Source organism: Talpa occidentalis, unplaced genomic scaffold (genome assembly GCF_014898055.3).
Source record: "Talpa occidentalis isolate TD23 unplaced genomic scaffold, MPIMG_talOcc4v2.1 talOcc4.4, whole genome shotgun sequence".
NCBI lineage: Eukaryota > Metazoa > Chordata > Mammalia > Eulipotyphla > Talpidae > Talpa > Talpa occidentalis.
The window spans coordinates 95,577,558-95,593,153 of record NW_023604295.1 but is presented as its reverse complement, the minus strand read 5'-3'; the positions used below and the strand labels follow the sequence as shown (position 1 = coordinate 95,593,153).

General features: G+C 41.2%; 2 protein-coding genes across 9 annotated transcripts in view; both read right to left on the bottom strand.

The window, feature by feature from the left end:
* TFDP2 (transcription factor Dp-2) overlaps window positions 1–1,065 on the bottom strand; it is a 162,405-nt gene extending 161,340 nt beyond the window's left edge. For 3 of the 5 annotated variants that reach the window (XM_054700763.1, XM_054700764.1, XM_054700765.1), the window contains exon 1: window positions 986–1,065. The gene's annotated coding sequence lies outside the window, so the exon portion shown is untranslated. The remainder of the gene's footprint in view (window positions 1–985) is intronic. The other 2 variants (XM_037525856.2, XM_037525858.2) reach the window with 1 other exon arrangement.
* A 10,523-nt stretch (window positions 1,066–11,588) lies between these two features.
* Window positions 11,589–15,596, bottom strand: part of GK5 (glycerol kinase 5) — an 82,072-nt gene continuing 78,064 nt past the window's right edge. For 3 of the 4 annotated variants that reach the window (XM_037525852.2, XM_037525854.2, XM_037525855.2), the window contains one exon: window positions 11,589–14,982. In XM_037525852.2, the coding sequence (XP_037381749.1) occupies window positions 14,837–14,982 (146 nt within the window). In that variant the 3' untranslated portion in view covers window positions 11,589–14,836. The remainder of the gene's footprint in view (window positions 14,983–15,596) is intronic. The other variant, XR_008553938.1, reaches the window with a different exon arrangement.

Genomic DNA, 15,596 nt, shown 5'->3' with positions numbered 1-15,596 from the left:
ACAAAACAAAGATTTGAAGGAGAAAGAGGAAGGGAGAGAATGAACCACTGACTTACCAAAAGAGAGCAAGTAAGGGGACAGGGAGTCTGACCCCTCCCAGATTGAACGAGAAAAAGAGACGTACTCTAGGCCTCCAAGGAGCTTCAGCAGTGACTACGGAAAGAGCTGGGCTTGTGTTAACTGTATCACAGAAAAAGAAACCATACTTGAACTTTTCCGAACCATCATTTATGGTAGTCAAAAATAAAAATGACTAACTCGTGCTGGGCACTTAATAATGATGAGCTCCGTTCCAAAGGTTCCACGGATTAGCCCATTTACTCTTCGCAACCACACATATAACATTTTGCAACTGAAGAAACTGAGACCCCACGATGCAAGGTAACACAAACTGATAGGAGAGGCTGAGCACATGCACTCACTTGGTTTCACTGTCTCTTGGCGAGATCCTATTAAAAACTTACATACTTTCCGTGGAGAGGGACTTTGGCTTTCTGGAATTTCTCAAAGGAGTCTGGGACCCAAAAGGGATCCTCCACTTTAGAGAAAAGTTCCCTTCTGGGGGGATATGGGGTTCTTCCAAGAGTTCAAAGCTTTGAACCCCTGAAAAAACACTCAGTAGAGATAAATGAAAGCCGGTGGGTCACGAAAGCAGGAAAAATCAGAAAACCAAACTTGGAAACCACGCGCCCCTGAAAAGGCTGAGAAAGTAGGCAGCTCTTCCACCCAGCGTGATTCGGGGCGCTGCCTACCCTAACTTGCTGTGTGCATGTGTGCCGGGCGGGGAGGCCTCTCGGGTTTCCGTCCTCCCGCAGACTCTCACGGGTTCCTCCCCAGGCCTGGGAGGCGCGTGGGCACAAACAGACGGGACCCCGAGGGGCCGGGAGGCCCCCGCGAGGCGCAGAGGAGCAAACCCGCCCAGGATCAGGCGCGCCGGGGCTCCAGGCCCTCGGCACGCGGCCCGCGCCCTCGCCCCAGACCTTACCGCCTCTCGGCTGCAGAAGGGGAGGCGGCCGCGCCGGGGTGTCCTCTCAACCCGGGCGCGCGTTCCGGGGCAGCCGGTTCGGTAGCGCCCGCGCTCCGCGGGGGCCCGAGCCGGGCGGACTCGCTCAGCGCCGGGGAGGGGGTTGGGGGTGGCGATCGCGGCCTTGCCCAGTGTTGGCCCCGCAGTTCCAGGGCCCAGGACGCCAACCGCGCGCGCACCCACGAGCCTGCCCCAACAAAAAGGGTCAGGGCGCGCCCAGCAAGCCGGGCGACGCGGCGTCGGCAGCCCGGTCGCGGGCGCTCAGTCCTCGCTCGCCCGGCCCCGCCGCGGCCCCGCTTCCCCCGCGCGAGCTTTGGCGGCGGAGCAGCACCGGGAGCGCCGATTGGCCCCCGGGATGGATGACGTAAGCCCTACTCCTCGCGGATTGGCCGAGCTGGCGGTGCGTGCAAGGAGTAAACAAACCCCGCCCCTAGATTTCCCTGGGAGGGGAGGGGGCGGTGCAGGGAGGGGGGGCGCTCGCGCACTCGGCCCCAGCACGCGCTTGCCAGGCCGGGTTGCTTCCAGTGAGTCCCCAGGTTGATCGCACCACCCGCTCCCCAGCCGCCTCCAGGGAGGGCTGCAGGGTTGAGGCCTAAAATTATACAGACACACCCTTCCCTCCACTCTTCCTCCGGCTTTGGGTGGAAATCTTGACTTTTTCATCTACCCCAAGCCTCCAGACCTGAAGCGGGAAAACCTCTGGGGGGAAGCTGGGGTAGTTCTATCTTGGTCCCCTGGCTTTTGATGAGCTGCCAGGAAGAGCAAAGAGAAGAGGTACTGGGATGACTGTGAGGCCAACTGTATGACATCCTGTTAACACTCAAACAATGCATTGTAGACCACTAGGGATGTGGGTTCTTCAAAACCTAACCAAGTAAAATCTAAACCAGGCGGGTCACCATATCACATACAAGCTGAAGACAAAATTGTGGCACACCCCCAATTGCCTGTCCATTTAGTGCAATATTAAAACATCTTAAACTTCTGCGCCTATGTGAAAATCATCTGTGAGCTTACACTCTGATGGGTGGGGAAATAATAAACAAAAGAAATAAAATATAAACTAAATTACATGGTGATGCCTGCTATGAGAAAAATGAAGCAGAGGAAGTGTTGGATGGCTTCAGTTTTAAACAGGGGCTCAAGGAAGGAGGCAGAAAAGATCTCATTTAAATAAATACATAGAGGAGGTGAGGAAGTGAGAGAGCATCTTTGGACCTTTTTCTGGGATGGAATGGAGAGACAGTTTGTGCATGACTGCACATAAAGTCCTAGTTCAAGAATGCTAGATGCAGGGCCTCCCCGGTGGCGCAGCGGTTGAGCGCTGGGTTGCGAAGCTGCCCGCAGCCTCTGCAGCGCCGGTTCGATCCCCGGCTGCTCCCCGGCCACCGGAGGAGGGTCCCACATGGCGCGCAGACCTCTCCTGCGGCCCGCTGCTCCCCTCAGCAGTGTACTTCGGTCTTTCTGCCTGCTCTGCTCCCCGCTCTGGCTCTGGTGAATTCTCTCACCCTCCCGCGCTTCTGACTGTATCCAGTGTTTGTATAAACAAATAAATAAATAAATCTTTAAAAAAAAAAAAAGAATGCTAGATGCAGTGCTCCCCAAACGAATTTGAAAAGACAAAAGCCCCTGTGGAGTAATTACAACTTTCCAGTAAGAAATCAGTAAAATTTATTTAGCTTGTGCAGATATTGTGTTAAATCCATTCAATTTAACAAATATTTGTCAAAAGTTTTGTTAGGGGGAAAGAATGTCCTGAGCAAATTCCATACAGGTGTTGTGGACTCCACCCCCAAAGCCATCAAGACATTGGGAACTACAAATCCCATGATCACCAAAAGGAGGGTTGCTGGGACCTTAGGGTGAAGTTAAGCAGCCATATTTAATATTGGGCTGGGGTCCTCTCTTGGCCTCAGGGCCCTTGGCTTTTTCTCCAGCTCTTAGCAGGTCATTGGGATTCCAGGTCAGTGGAACAGGTAGGACCATTCACGAATTCATCTCTGTCTTTTTCTCCCTGAGTTACTCATTTCTTCATTTCCACTTCCTTTGTAAATAAACCTTTTATTAACCTTTTGTGTGTGTGCCTGCACTTGAGCATTATTAAGTCTCTTTCAAGTGCAAGGGTGAGGACCCACAGTCACACAACGTGTTTCATGTTGGGGTTGCTCTGTTAACAGTTTCAGTCACTGAAGATACAGAAATGAGGGGCACAGAAAAAACTTCTAACCTTCAAGGAATTCAGTCTAGCAAGGGAGATGGATTGTATATCATGATACAATGTGTACACAGCCATAATAGTAGTAGAGGTGTAACAGGGTGGTCCCCAGGACAGGGGAAGTTTCCAGGTTTCCAGCCCCACCCAAAAGGAGGGTGTAGCTGAGCAGGGAGAGAAGATGTAGAGGAGACTGAGGAAGGAAGGAAGCAGGATGGAGAACCAGAAGGAGACCTGGAGACACATGGAGCTGAGAGACACATGAGGAAACTTTGCTTGTCTTTTGGTCGTGGACTGGTTGGAACAGATGTGGGTGAGACCCGTGGGGAGGTGACAGTGGCGGTTTTTGTCTTGATTTTGATTTTGCTCTTTTCCTCCCAGACTTGTCTGGTTGTTTCTGATCCTTTTCTGGGGGTTCCCACTGGATGATGCTTTAGACTTGTGGCAGGCTTTGGGGCCTTGCTCTGGGCCAATCCTGCTTGGGTGGACTTTTACCCATGAGGGGACGGGTAACCTTGGGTGCTTGATTTAGAAACTATATTCTTTGTCTTTCCTGCATTGTTTCCTAATTGTATTAAAGTTCCTTTTCATTAAAGTCTCATATGTTTTCTGTTGATGCGGCAGATGGCAGAACCTATTTAGAGCAGGCAGGTTTGTGGGGTTTGGGGTGCCCCTCTCCCTGCCCTGTAACAGAGGCACAAAGGGCTTGGGTTAGTGAGAGGAAGGGAGATGGATGTCAGTGAGGAGCAGCAACTTTCTCAGGATCTCTTTAAAAAGAAAACTTGGTGCTAAGTTTTGGAGTGAGGCTATGACAATTGAGGATTCTCAAACCTCTTTATAAGTTTCAGAGATCAGAGTTTAATGATAATATTAAGTTGGCTCACATGTAATTGCTAATATCTGGCAATTTTCATACAGCTCAATGTACTCTCATAAAGTTAATACAAGACTTTTGCTGTGTGATGCATATATTAAGTGCTCAATAAATGATGGCAATTATGATGATCATTTGATCAATATTGCTTCTGAAAAAAACTATTTAAAATTCAGTGTTGTATAACATTTTTCAACATCAAGTAAAATGGGCCGTGAAAGTTTCAAATTTTCCATATACTAGTTTGATCTAGCTGTGAATTTCCATGACCTAATCACTGTATGCTTTGTAAGACACTAAATGCTGATTTCACAGCAGGCCAAGAAATTCAGAGTAAGGAACAGCTTGGTTTTGAAGCCAAAAACTGAAAATTCTCCAGAACAGAATAAATTGTCAAGTTGCTTTAGGGAGGAAAATTCATGTAAATCAATTTTTCATTCCCACTCATAGTTCCAATTTAGCAATTTGCACAATAGTCAGCTTTCTCTCTTCCTTCTCATTTCCCCATTTAGGGATCTTATTTCCTTTGAAAAGGAAAATAAAACTTCCACCATTTCTAATGCCAGAGAGTAGATGTCTGACACACGACACAACCATTATTGATTCAGCACTTATTAAGCACTTATTGTCTGCCAAGAACATGCAAGGCATTGGAAATACAAGCATAAATGACCAGAGTTATGTGCATAGGTATTCCTTGTGCTTAAAATCATCCCATAATTCACCACACCTCACCTACATGGGCCTTCTCATATGTTTAAACACTTCTACAGAATAACTTCCCGACTTGCCACCTCCAACTCTTTTCCTGTAAGATTTTGTTTGTCTTTCTAACATTCATCAGACTTGTAATTACTCATCTGATATCTCTGTCCTGTTAGATTGTAAGATCCTTTAGATTTGGAACAAGTTATCCTGTTCATTACCATGGCCTCAGTGCTTAAGAGAAGCTCAGGACATTTTCAGTGAGTGGACGAGTATCACGGCACAGTACAGTTAGAAAGAAGAGATGAGGGGCCTCCCTGGTTGTGCAAGGGGTTAAATCTCAGTACTATCAAGTTATCCACAGCCACTGCAGCATCCAGCCAGGGAGGTGACCAACATGGCGCAGCAGACCTCTCCTGACTCCCACTGCTCCCCTCAGCAGTGTATTTCAGTTGATCCACCTGTTCTGTGCCCCCACTATGTCTCTGGTGAATCTTCTCACCTCCCGGCACCCCATCTCATGTATGCATAAAATAAATCTTTTTAAATAAAGAAAGAAGAGGGCCTCCCCTGGTGTCACAGCAGTTAAACGCTGGGCCGCAAAGCTTCCCTCAGCCTCTGCAGCGCCAGTTCAATACTCGGCCACCAGCGAGGGTCCCACATGGTGCGACAAGACCTCTCCTGCCGCTCCCGCTGCTCCCCTCAGCAGTATACTTCATTGGTCTGCCTGTTCTGTTCCCCGCTCTGTCTCTGGTGAATTCTCTCACCCTCCCACATTTCTGACTGTTCCCAGTGCTTGTATAAATAAATAAATAAATCTTAAAAAAAAAAAAAAAGAAGAAGAAATGAGTAAGTACCGTCTACTGTAAATATGCTGGCCAACAGAGAGGGTCATGAAACAGATCCGTTGAAACAGGAATTTCCATGTGATGCCTACCTAGTGCTGGCTGCTGCTTTCTGCAGGTGGAATTGTAGGACTCTTCCATCAGGGCATCTCAAACTTAAGATGCACAGGAATTATTTGATCTCATTGAAATTCATACTGTGAATCAGTAGCTCTGAAGTGGAGCACAGTCTGCATTTCCATGAAGCTCCCAAGTGGTGCTGGTACTGTTTCACCCAATACCACTGTCCCTACTGGGACCTTTTTAGTCATACAAAAGATCTGATTTATTTGAACAGTTACAGATATGTCTTTTCTATCTTTTTCTTTTTTAAAGCATCCTGTTTTCATGCCCAATTCATTCATAACTGACAAAAGAAATAACATTGAAGAGAAAAATGTGTTATCTTAGGACCTTATCTTCCAGAGATAATCCTCTTGTGTACTGTTTAATTTCATTAATAGGACAAAGTAGGATCAAAGCTTTGGAATTTCCTGAGGGAAGGATACAACCTTTTCAGTTCCATTTCTGAAATGATTTGTTAGCATAGGGAAGGATACAGCCACCCTTAATAAAAGTAATCTCTTACTATCCAATCTAAAATCTTTTTTATGATAAATTATTTTTTTTTATCTTAAAAACAAAGTATATAGAATTATAATAAACCCTCATGTACCACAATAAGAAACAGGGCAGTAACACCCCTGGAGCTGGTGCCTCATTGACCGCTCTGCTTTCCCTTCTCAGAGCAACTCCACTGAATTATATTTCCTTTTTCTTTCTTTCCATATAGATTTTAAGGATTTATTTATTTATGTGTATAAGAACTGGGGTACAGGCCAGAGCTGCAGGGGGTGAGAAGATTCACCAGAGACAGAGTGGGAAACAGAACAGGCAGACTGACTGAAGTACACTGCTGAGGGGAGCAGCGGGTGAGACAAGAGAGGTGTGCTGTGCCATGTGGGTAGCTCCCTGACCGGCCAGGGATCCAACTTGTGCTGCAGTGGCTGCAGATAGCCTCACAGTGCTGTGCTAACCCTTGTGCCACCAGGGAGGCCCTTTTTCTTTATATTTTAACACATGGAATTCCAAGAAATGTACTGTTTAGTTTGGCATAGTTTTGAACTACACACATTGGGGCTTTGCTTTTCATCAATTATTTTTTATTCAACATTTTGTTTGAGTCATCTGTCTTGATGCATCTATTTCATTTATTGTCATGAATTATATATAGCAAAATTTACACAAGTCATTCTCTTGATAGGCATTTGAGTTTTCAACCCTTCCCCAACCCCATACTGCTATTATGAATACTTTTGTACCCTTCTCCTTGGTACTTTTGAAAGCTTCCATAGGGTCTTAGTTATGTACAGGTGTGAGAGTTCAAAATATTTAACAACTGGCAATACATACATCTTTTTTTTTTTTTTTTTTTTTTTTTTTAAAGATTTATTTATTTATTTATTCATACAAACACTGGGTACAGTCAGAAGCGCGGGAGGGTGAGAGAATTCACCAGAGCCAGAGCGGGGAGCAGAGCAGGCAGAAGGACCGAAGTACACTGCTGAGGGGAGCAGCGGGCGGCAGGAGAGGTCTGCGCACCATGTGGGACCCTCCTCCGGTGGCCAGGGAGCAGCTGGGGATCGAACAGGCGCCGCGGAGGCTGCGGGCCGCTTCGCAACCCAGCGCTCAACCGCTGCGCCACCGGGGAGGCCCAATACATACATCTTTGCTTGGTCTCCTTCCCCACTCCCATTTTGAAGTAAATCCTTATGTGTAAGTGGCTTATTTTGGAAAATGATTCCAAGGAACAGGAATTGGGACTAGGAAATATAAAGTATAAAGAAGGAAAGTCATTCCAAGGGTAGGTTACTGATGTGTTACTTCTGAAAGGTCACGAGATTTGACAGTGCTGAGACCTCCCAAGAAGCTGTGAGGAGCACCCTTCCTGACCGTCCAGTTAAGGAATCAAAGTGAAATGGCATTGATAGACTGGCTCCCATCACCATTGTTTAAAAGTTATACCAAAAAATAAAAAAATAAAAGTTTCAGCACAGGGTGACAACTCTCTTAGCACTTCAGGTTTACCCGTCAGTGGAACTGACAAAATGGGTTCAAATGAGTATTCTTTTGCTTTTTAAAGATTGATTTATTTATGCGTTCAAGAACTGGGATACAGGCTGGAGGTGTGTGGGGTGAGAGGATTCACCAGAGACAGAGTGGGGAAGCAGAACAGGCAGATTGACTGAAATACACTGCTGAGGGGAGCAGTAGGCAAGACAGGAGAGGTCTGCTATGCCAAGTGGGATAGTCCCTGGCCGGCTGGAGATTGAACTCGTGCTGCAGTGGCTGTGGATAGCATGATAGCACTGTCTTTAACCCCTGCGCCACCAGGGAGGCCCCAAATGAGTATTCTAAATTGGGAGGCAGAGAATCCTAGCTCAATCCTAATTGGACATATGCAAGGCAAGAGGCTGTCCAGTTATAGCCATGCAGCTAATTGTTGCAAAAACAGTAATAAAAAGGTGGGCCAAGAGGATGTAAAGTGGGATGAAAGGTGATCAATATAGATAAATAATTGAGTAATAAATGATAAGTTAGTCCTTTGAGTAGAATTTCAACAAATAAATGTTAAGAAATAATTGGAATAGAAAGTTGCCATTATTAGGCAGATAATGGGAACTGGTATAGGAATAATTATTGCAGGAAAGCACCATTCATAGATGCAAAAACTAGTGAGTGAAAGGGATGGAACCAGGATATTTTCATGGTGTAGAAGTATTTCTGCACAGATTCACATTAAATACAAAGGGGATAATATTGTTATGACGGAACAACCTGGCAGAAATCACTTTAAGCAAATAATTAAGATTAACATCATTAGTAATAAGACAGTGATGTGCCTTCCTGACAGGACATAAGAAAGCCACTCATCACATCTGCATTTTCCTAACAAAAACTCAGAACCTTAATCTAATCACAAGAAAATCTGAGGCCAATCCACAATCAATGGACCATTCCATGAAATAACTGCCAATGTTCTTAAAAAAAAAAAAAAGGCTGGGCCTCCCTGGTGGCGCAAGGGGTTAAGATGCAACCTATTAAGCCTCTGCAGCACAAGTTCAATCCCTGGCCAGTGAGCAACCCACATGGCACAGCAGACCTCTCCCGACTTGCCCACTGCTCCCCTCAGCAGTATATAATTCAGTCAATCTGCCTGTTCTGTTCCCCACTCTGTCTCTGGTGAATCCTCTCACCTCGCCTCCAGCACCTCTGGCCTGTACCCCAGCTCTTGTATGCATAAATAAAAATAAATCTTAAAAAAAAAAAAAAAGGCCGAGAAAGAAACAGTGTCACATTGGAGGAGACTGAGACATGAAAATGAAGTGCAATATGGGATCCTGGATTGAATCCTAGACCAGAGAAAGGGCATTACTTGGAAAGTTAACAAAATTAAAATAAGGTCTGTAGATTAGCTAATATTATTGTAGCAGTGTGAATCCTGGTTCCAATCATAATATTACAATTGTTAGATGTTAATTGCATTAAGTTGGAGAAATTGGGTAAAGGGAAACTCCTGTATACTATTTCAACAATTTTTCTTTAAGTCTAAAATTATTTCAAAATTATAAATTAAAAAATTATAGTGGGGGATCTTATAAAAAATACAGATTATTATTAAGTAGATCTGGAATAAGGAGTTTTTCTGAGAGACATCTAGATATTGAAGCCACTGATCCCAATTGTACATTTGAGTGATAAGACTTTTTTTCTTCCTGTTCTACTAATATGAAACTGACATACAATAAAATATACATACTTAAAGTGAATACTTTCATGAATTTTGACATGCACACACACACACACACACATACACATATCTATGAAACCATCACCACAATTAAGATAATGAATGTAATGTTGGGAGACAATTTTATGTGGCTCTCATTTCTGCTGGTCTTGTAAAGAGAGGCACTAAGCCATCTGTTGTAAAACAGACTCTCTCTCTCCACAATAGTGGCAGTTTTGTTTACTATCTAACATAACAATTTCCTCTGGAGCAAGCACTGGATGGGCTTACTTGAAGTCTATTACAAAAGATTCAGGTTTCCTAAAATCACAAACCCACTTCACATATTGCATCAACTGCTCCACATAGGAGTCGAGAAGCAAGGTGAACCAATGCAGTGAGATTACGATGTTTGCTGTACCATGGGTAAAAGACCTCTATCTCTGACCCAGGAGTCTCGTATCTTCTACCATTCGCTAAGAAAATGTAGGAGACTAATTTGTCATTTTCCAAGTAGACTAAAATTTCAGACTGCTCAATTCTTGAGTTTTTGGTGATGAAGCTGGAATGCTGACAGACAGGGCTTTCTGGGAGAGAAAGGAGAAGGGCCCTGGCTGGCTGGATTAGGCAACATAAGAATTCCCTGGGATATGGTAGTGAAAGTTCTTGTCCTGTTGGTGGGGGAAGGAGAAGGGGAATTTAACAAATCCAGTGTATTTGCCTTATAATATGTACCTCCTAATGGGTGTCCCCCCTGCCAACAGCTATCATCCCAATGTATTTATTCCTAGAATTTTTTTACATAAGCAAGATTCTTTAAAAATACTGTTATAATTCCCCATCTCCTTTAATGGCCCATATTAAAAAAAAAAAAAAACTGGAAACAATAAATGCTGGAGAAGATGTGGAGATAAAGGAAACCTCTTACATTGCTGGTGGGCCCAGACACTATGGAAAGCTGTGTGGAGGTTCTGTGTGTGTGTGTGTTCCGTGGCTCTACCGTTATGATCTGACAATTCTACTCCTATGAATCTACTCAAAGGACACAAAAACACTAATTTGAAAGGAAACCTGTACTCCTATGTCTATTGCAGCACTATTTACAATAGCCAAATATGGAAACAACCCAAATGCCCCAACATAGATGAATGGATGAAAAAATGTGTATATTTATAGTGTGGAATATTAGCAATCAAAAAAGACAAACTCATAACATTTGCTGCAACATGAATGGCGCTGGAGGGGATTATGCTAGCTGAAATTAGTCAGAAGGAAAGACAAACAAGGGCTTCCCTGGTGGCCCAAGGGGTTAAGCACCACACTATGAAGCAATCCGCAGCCTCTGCAGCATGAGTTCAATCCCTGGCCAGCCAGGGAGAAACCCACATGGCAAGGCAGATCTTTCCTGTCTCACCCGCTGCTCCCCTCAGCAGTCTGCCTGTTCAGTTCCCCACTCTATCTCTGGTGGATCCTCTCACCCCCCACATCTCTGGCCTGTACCCCAGCTCTTGTATGCATAAATAAATAAATCTTTGGGGAAAAAGACAAACAAAAGGTCAAGAACAAATTAAAGCTAGCAAGCTGACCATAGATCTAAGGCATACAGCAAGGGAGGAAGAAAGCTGGGGGTCGGGAATCAAAACAGGCGAGGGAAGAGCACAAGAGAATATGGTGAGGGTTCATGGGTGGTAAGGTGGTGAGATAAATATGGAGACTACGACAGTGTAAGAGAAAAATATGCAGAAAAAAAAAATACTGTTATAGGGCTTCCCAGGTGGCTCAAGGGGTTAAGTCGCAGCACTATGAAGCTATCCAAAGCCACTGCAGCATGAGTTCGATCCCTGGCCAGGGAGGTGCCCCATATGGGGATGCAGACCTCTCCTGTCTTGCCCGCTGCTCCCCTCAGCAGTGTATTTCATAGATCCGCCTGTGCTGTTCCCCACTCTCTCTGGTGAATCCTCTCACCCCCTGCACCTTTGGCTTGTACCCCAGCTCTTGTATACATAAATAAATAAATCTTTAAAAAAATACTGTTATAGTCAGATAAAATTCAGAAGTCAGCTCCATGTATCTCCATAGTGCTTCCATGACTTGTCCACTTCATTAAACTAATATTACTTCGAACTAAATGAAATCAAAACCCAACCCTTTCAATGTTTCTAATAATTGAATGTTTATCATGCATCAAATATCCGACTACAGAATAATACCATGGGTCCACAGAGAGTAATATAAGGCTCCACTATGGAATCAAAAGTGACTGAATCCTCCACCTGATGGATGTTGCAAAATATATGTGCAAACCCAAAGCAAGGAACAGAGAAACACTAAGTAAAAATGGTTTTAATACACAGTATGTAAAGATCAGTCATTCACTGTTTCATTGTCATTTCCCACTGTAGTTTCAGATGATAATAATATTCAGAAGGGACTTTTAACAGCTGCTAAGCTAATTTCATTATATTAGTATTTTTATCTTTCCTCCAGTTATTTTTAAAATCTTAACTAAATTTTTAAAAATACAGTATATTTTCACAATTTTTATTATCTTTTCCACCACCAAAAATTAACAGCCGTCTTCATTCTCACATCTGTAGTTAATATCTGCTGGGTTTTCTGTGACCTTGATGTGCAGAAACCAAAGTAGAAATAGTAATAAATAAGAATTTCCAGGTGCAGTTTAAAAACAAATCAAAAATTAAAATAGACAAAATCAGCAAGGGAAAAAGTCACATATGCATAAAAAATATTTGTATTGCTATGCTCCCAAGATTTTATCTATAATCTTTAACAATGATTTATGAAGTTCTCAATGACTATTTAATGAAACGATGAAGTTTGTAAAAATATTAGAAATAAGATTATGAATTTACTGATGTGTATGAGTTGGAATTTATATTTACTGTCCTACAAAATCGGAATATTTTGAATTTTCACAAAAGCACTGTGAAAGTTATACAAATCAAGTTATTTTAAACAAAAAGATTAAAACCATTATGATAGCTATATAAAAAAGTGTTTTTCATATTCTACTTAACATTTTAAGTAGAGGTATCTCTGAAAAGTCTTTGCTACTACACAGTATTAGTACCATGCTTTACAGTGAGAACAGAAGAAATATGAGAATTCTTCTGCTCAGGGCATTATAATATCATGTTCAAATGCAATATACATTTTTTCTAGAAAGTAGTAATGACTTTCTTAAGTCACTGGGCTGATTTTTTTAGTTTTTTAAAAAGATATTCATTTAAAAATATGGCTCATTTAGCAAATAACCCAGTTAGCAAATGGGCAAAAGATTTTAACAGATATTTCATGAAGAGGGTAAAAGGACATCAAAAGAGCAAAAAAGCACATCAAAAGATGTTCAACATCATTATTAATTAGGAAATACAAATTAAACCACGAGAAACCCTGCATTATTATCTAAACAAAAAAATTGTAATAATGCTAAATGCTGGTGAGGATGTGGAGAAACTAGATTATTCAGATATTGCTGGTGGAAATGTAAAATGGTGCAATTATTCTGGAAAAAAGTTTGGCAGTTTCTTGTAAAGGTATGGCATTTAAATTGGAATCCTTACATCTATATAATAGAGATATTTGTATAGATAGTCATTTAATTTTAGTAAGCCAAATATAGTAAAGGGGAAAAGACAGTGGAAATAGAATAACAAAGCATCTCAGGAATATCTGATTTTGCAGTTTCCTGTCTCTATCATTCCCACTCCCAAGCTTTGAAAACAGTATGTTAAAAAAACAGAATGAGAAATTACCTACATAAAGAGATCTGACAGAACACCTCTACTTAACAAAAAAACATTTTCAAAACTTAATGGAGTTAATGATACTAAATATTTGCCATTATGTTTCCATCAAATAAACAATTTAAGACGACAACATTCATTACAATGGAATTTGGAGCCAGGCCATTTGACCCTAGTTCTATCATACCTGTCTCTGAAATGGACATAGCTAAGAGGAACAACAAAATTCCTGTAACAGTCACTTCTTATGTTATTATTTAACAGCCAGCTCTAAACAAGACTTTAAGTGATAAAGGTTGGCCAAGAGGGAAGTAAGTTCATTATTGTTGCATATCCAAAAGGAACCTAGTCCAATGTAGGAAAGGGCAAATAATAGAACAGGTTGGGGGGTGGGGGGTCAATTGCCATGAGACAATTTTACAGCTAGCCTGAAGCTACTCATAACTTCTCTAACTTGTTTCAAGAAAGTTTGAAAATGTGGAACTGTCTCTGGGCCTCTTTGTGGGTCTCTGGTTTAGTATCTAGAAGGTAATCATTAGCACAAATAAACTCCCATCAAGAGATAATCACTCCAAATATCTCAGAGCGATAAATAGGCTGGACAAACATCAAAAAACTATCTGGACAAGTAAAATAACCCAAAGAACACAATTCTTAAATTGCCAATGAAATAGAACACTCTCGTAATAGTAAACTCTGTCAATTAGGCACTTAGTATAAGATATTAATGTAAACATCTCAAAAATTAAAAGATAAACAAGAGGAGAGAGAAGGCAGGCAAGATTTACATTTACTACCAGTATTTTGTAAGCAATGGGACATTAAACTTTAGCCTGAAGTTTTATAAAGAAATGTTATTTAAGAAGATAGTGTTTTCTTGTTCCCTATGAATCAGCAGTAATGTTTAGCTTCATTAATTATTTTTTCAACATGTGGAGAGGGCTCACATTTTGGCAAAATAGGGGAAAATTTAGGCATTGCCTTTAAACCCCCAAAAGGAAAGACTTGGAAATAAATAAGAATATCTGTGAGGGACATGTGAACCTTATATTTAGATTCGTACACATTTATGGCTTTAAATATAAAATGTTAATGTTTTTAAATCCTACATTTCTTGTTATTCTTTCTTTTTAGCTCTATATACTTAAAATATCCCTCTTAATTATAAAAAAATTAATTAAAAGAATACTTTTCACTTATTTTTGGAGCAAAACATAAACGGTACTTGATCTAGAACTATTAACTCAGCAAATAATAATTATGTTTATAAATACCATTGACATAGTATAAAAAAGGAAGGGGACCCATTAATTGTCAAAATATGGTTGTAAAAGGCTAATGTTCTTCTGAATTTTCTACAAAACAGAAGAAATAAAGTTCTGAGGTATTGCTGGCTTATAATCTTACCAAGATTTGTATTTAAAAAGTTTGTTTTTCCTTCAAATGAACCGTATTAGTCTTCAGGTTGCAAAGTTCTTTCAGATCTTCTCTCAGTCAGCATTATATTGGTTATCCCTGAGCTTTGTCTCATCTGCATGTCATATCAGTCAGATACGTATGGTTTCAGTGATTCCTTAGTGCTATGTCTTATACCAATTCATGGAACGTTTCACTGCTTTCACCCAGTTTTCCATACTAATTTCATATTCTTGCCATTTCTTTTGTGGCTTGAAAACAATTTCACTTTGCCTCAGTTTCTTTAGTTCCTCTTTGTCAGTCCAGAACCCTATAGGGAGAAAAATTATTATGAGATTTTAAGGCAAATAATGAATTAATGCATAAAGTTTACCCACAAACCTATATGAATTGATATAAAGGAAAACACTTATTTTAAAACATAATCCAAAATATTTTATTAGATTGATTATCCCTGGGAATAAGCACAATAGGCTTTTCAAATCTTTTAGGTTCTAACCATCAGGTTTAGTTTTATGTGGCAGGGTACCAATCAATCGTTATCATTAAATTTCATGACTTACTATTAGTAAGAAGAAAAAAAAAGCAAGAAATTGTATAATTTCTTTTTATATAACTAATAAACCAAAGATAAATTAAAACTGTCAGGTATCTTCATATAAAAGGCAACTCCTCGGGATATGCACAAATTTCAAAGTTAGGAATGTAATAGCTTTTATTCAAATTATTGTATTTCATATAAATTATTTAAATTCTAGTTGAAGATACTATTGCAGTTTTTGCATATATTATTTTTTACAAAGAGGACAATCTGATTTACAATAAAAAGGAGCAAGGAAGCACACTGATAACTATGATCATAAGTAATCTAGAAAGGTAGAGATGTCTTGTTAAGAAATATAATACATCTCACCTGAAGTACTA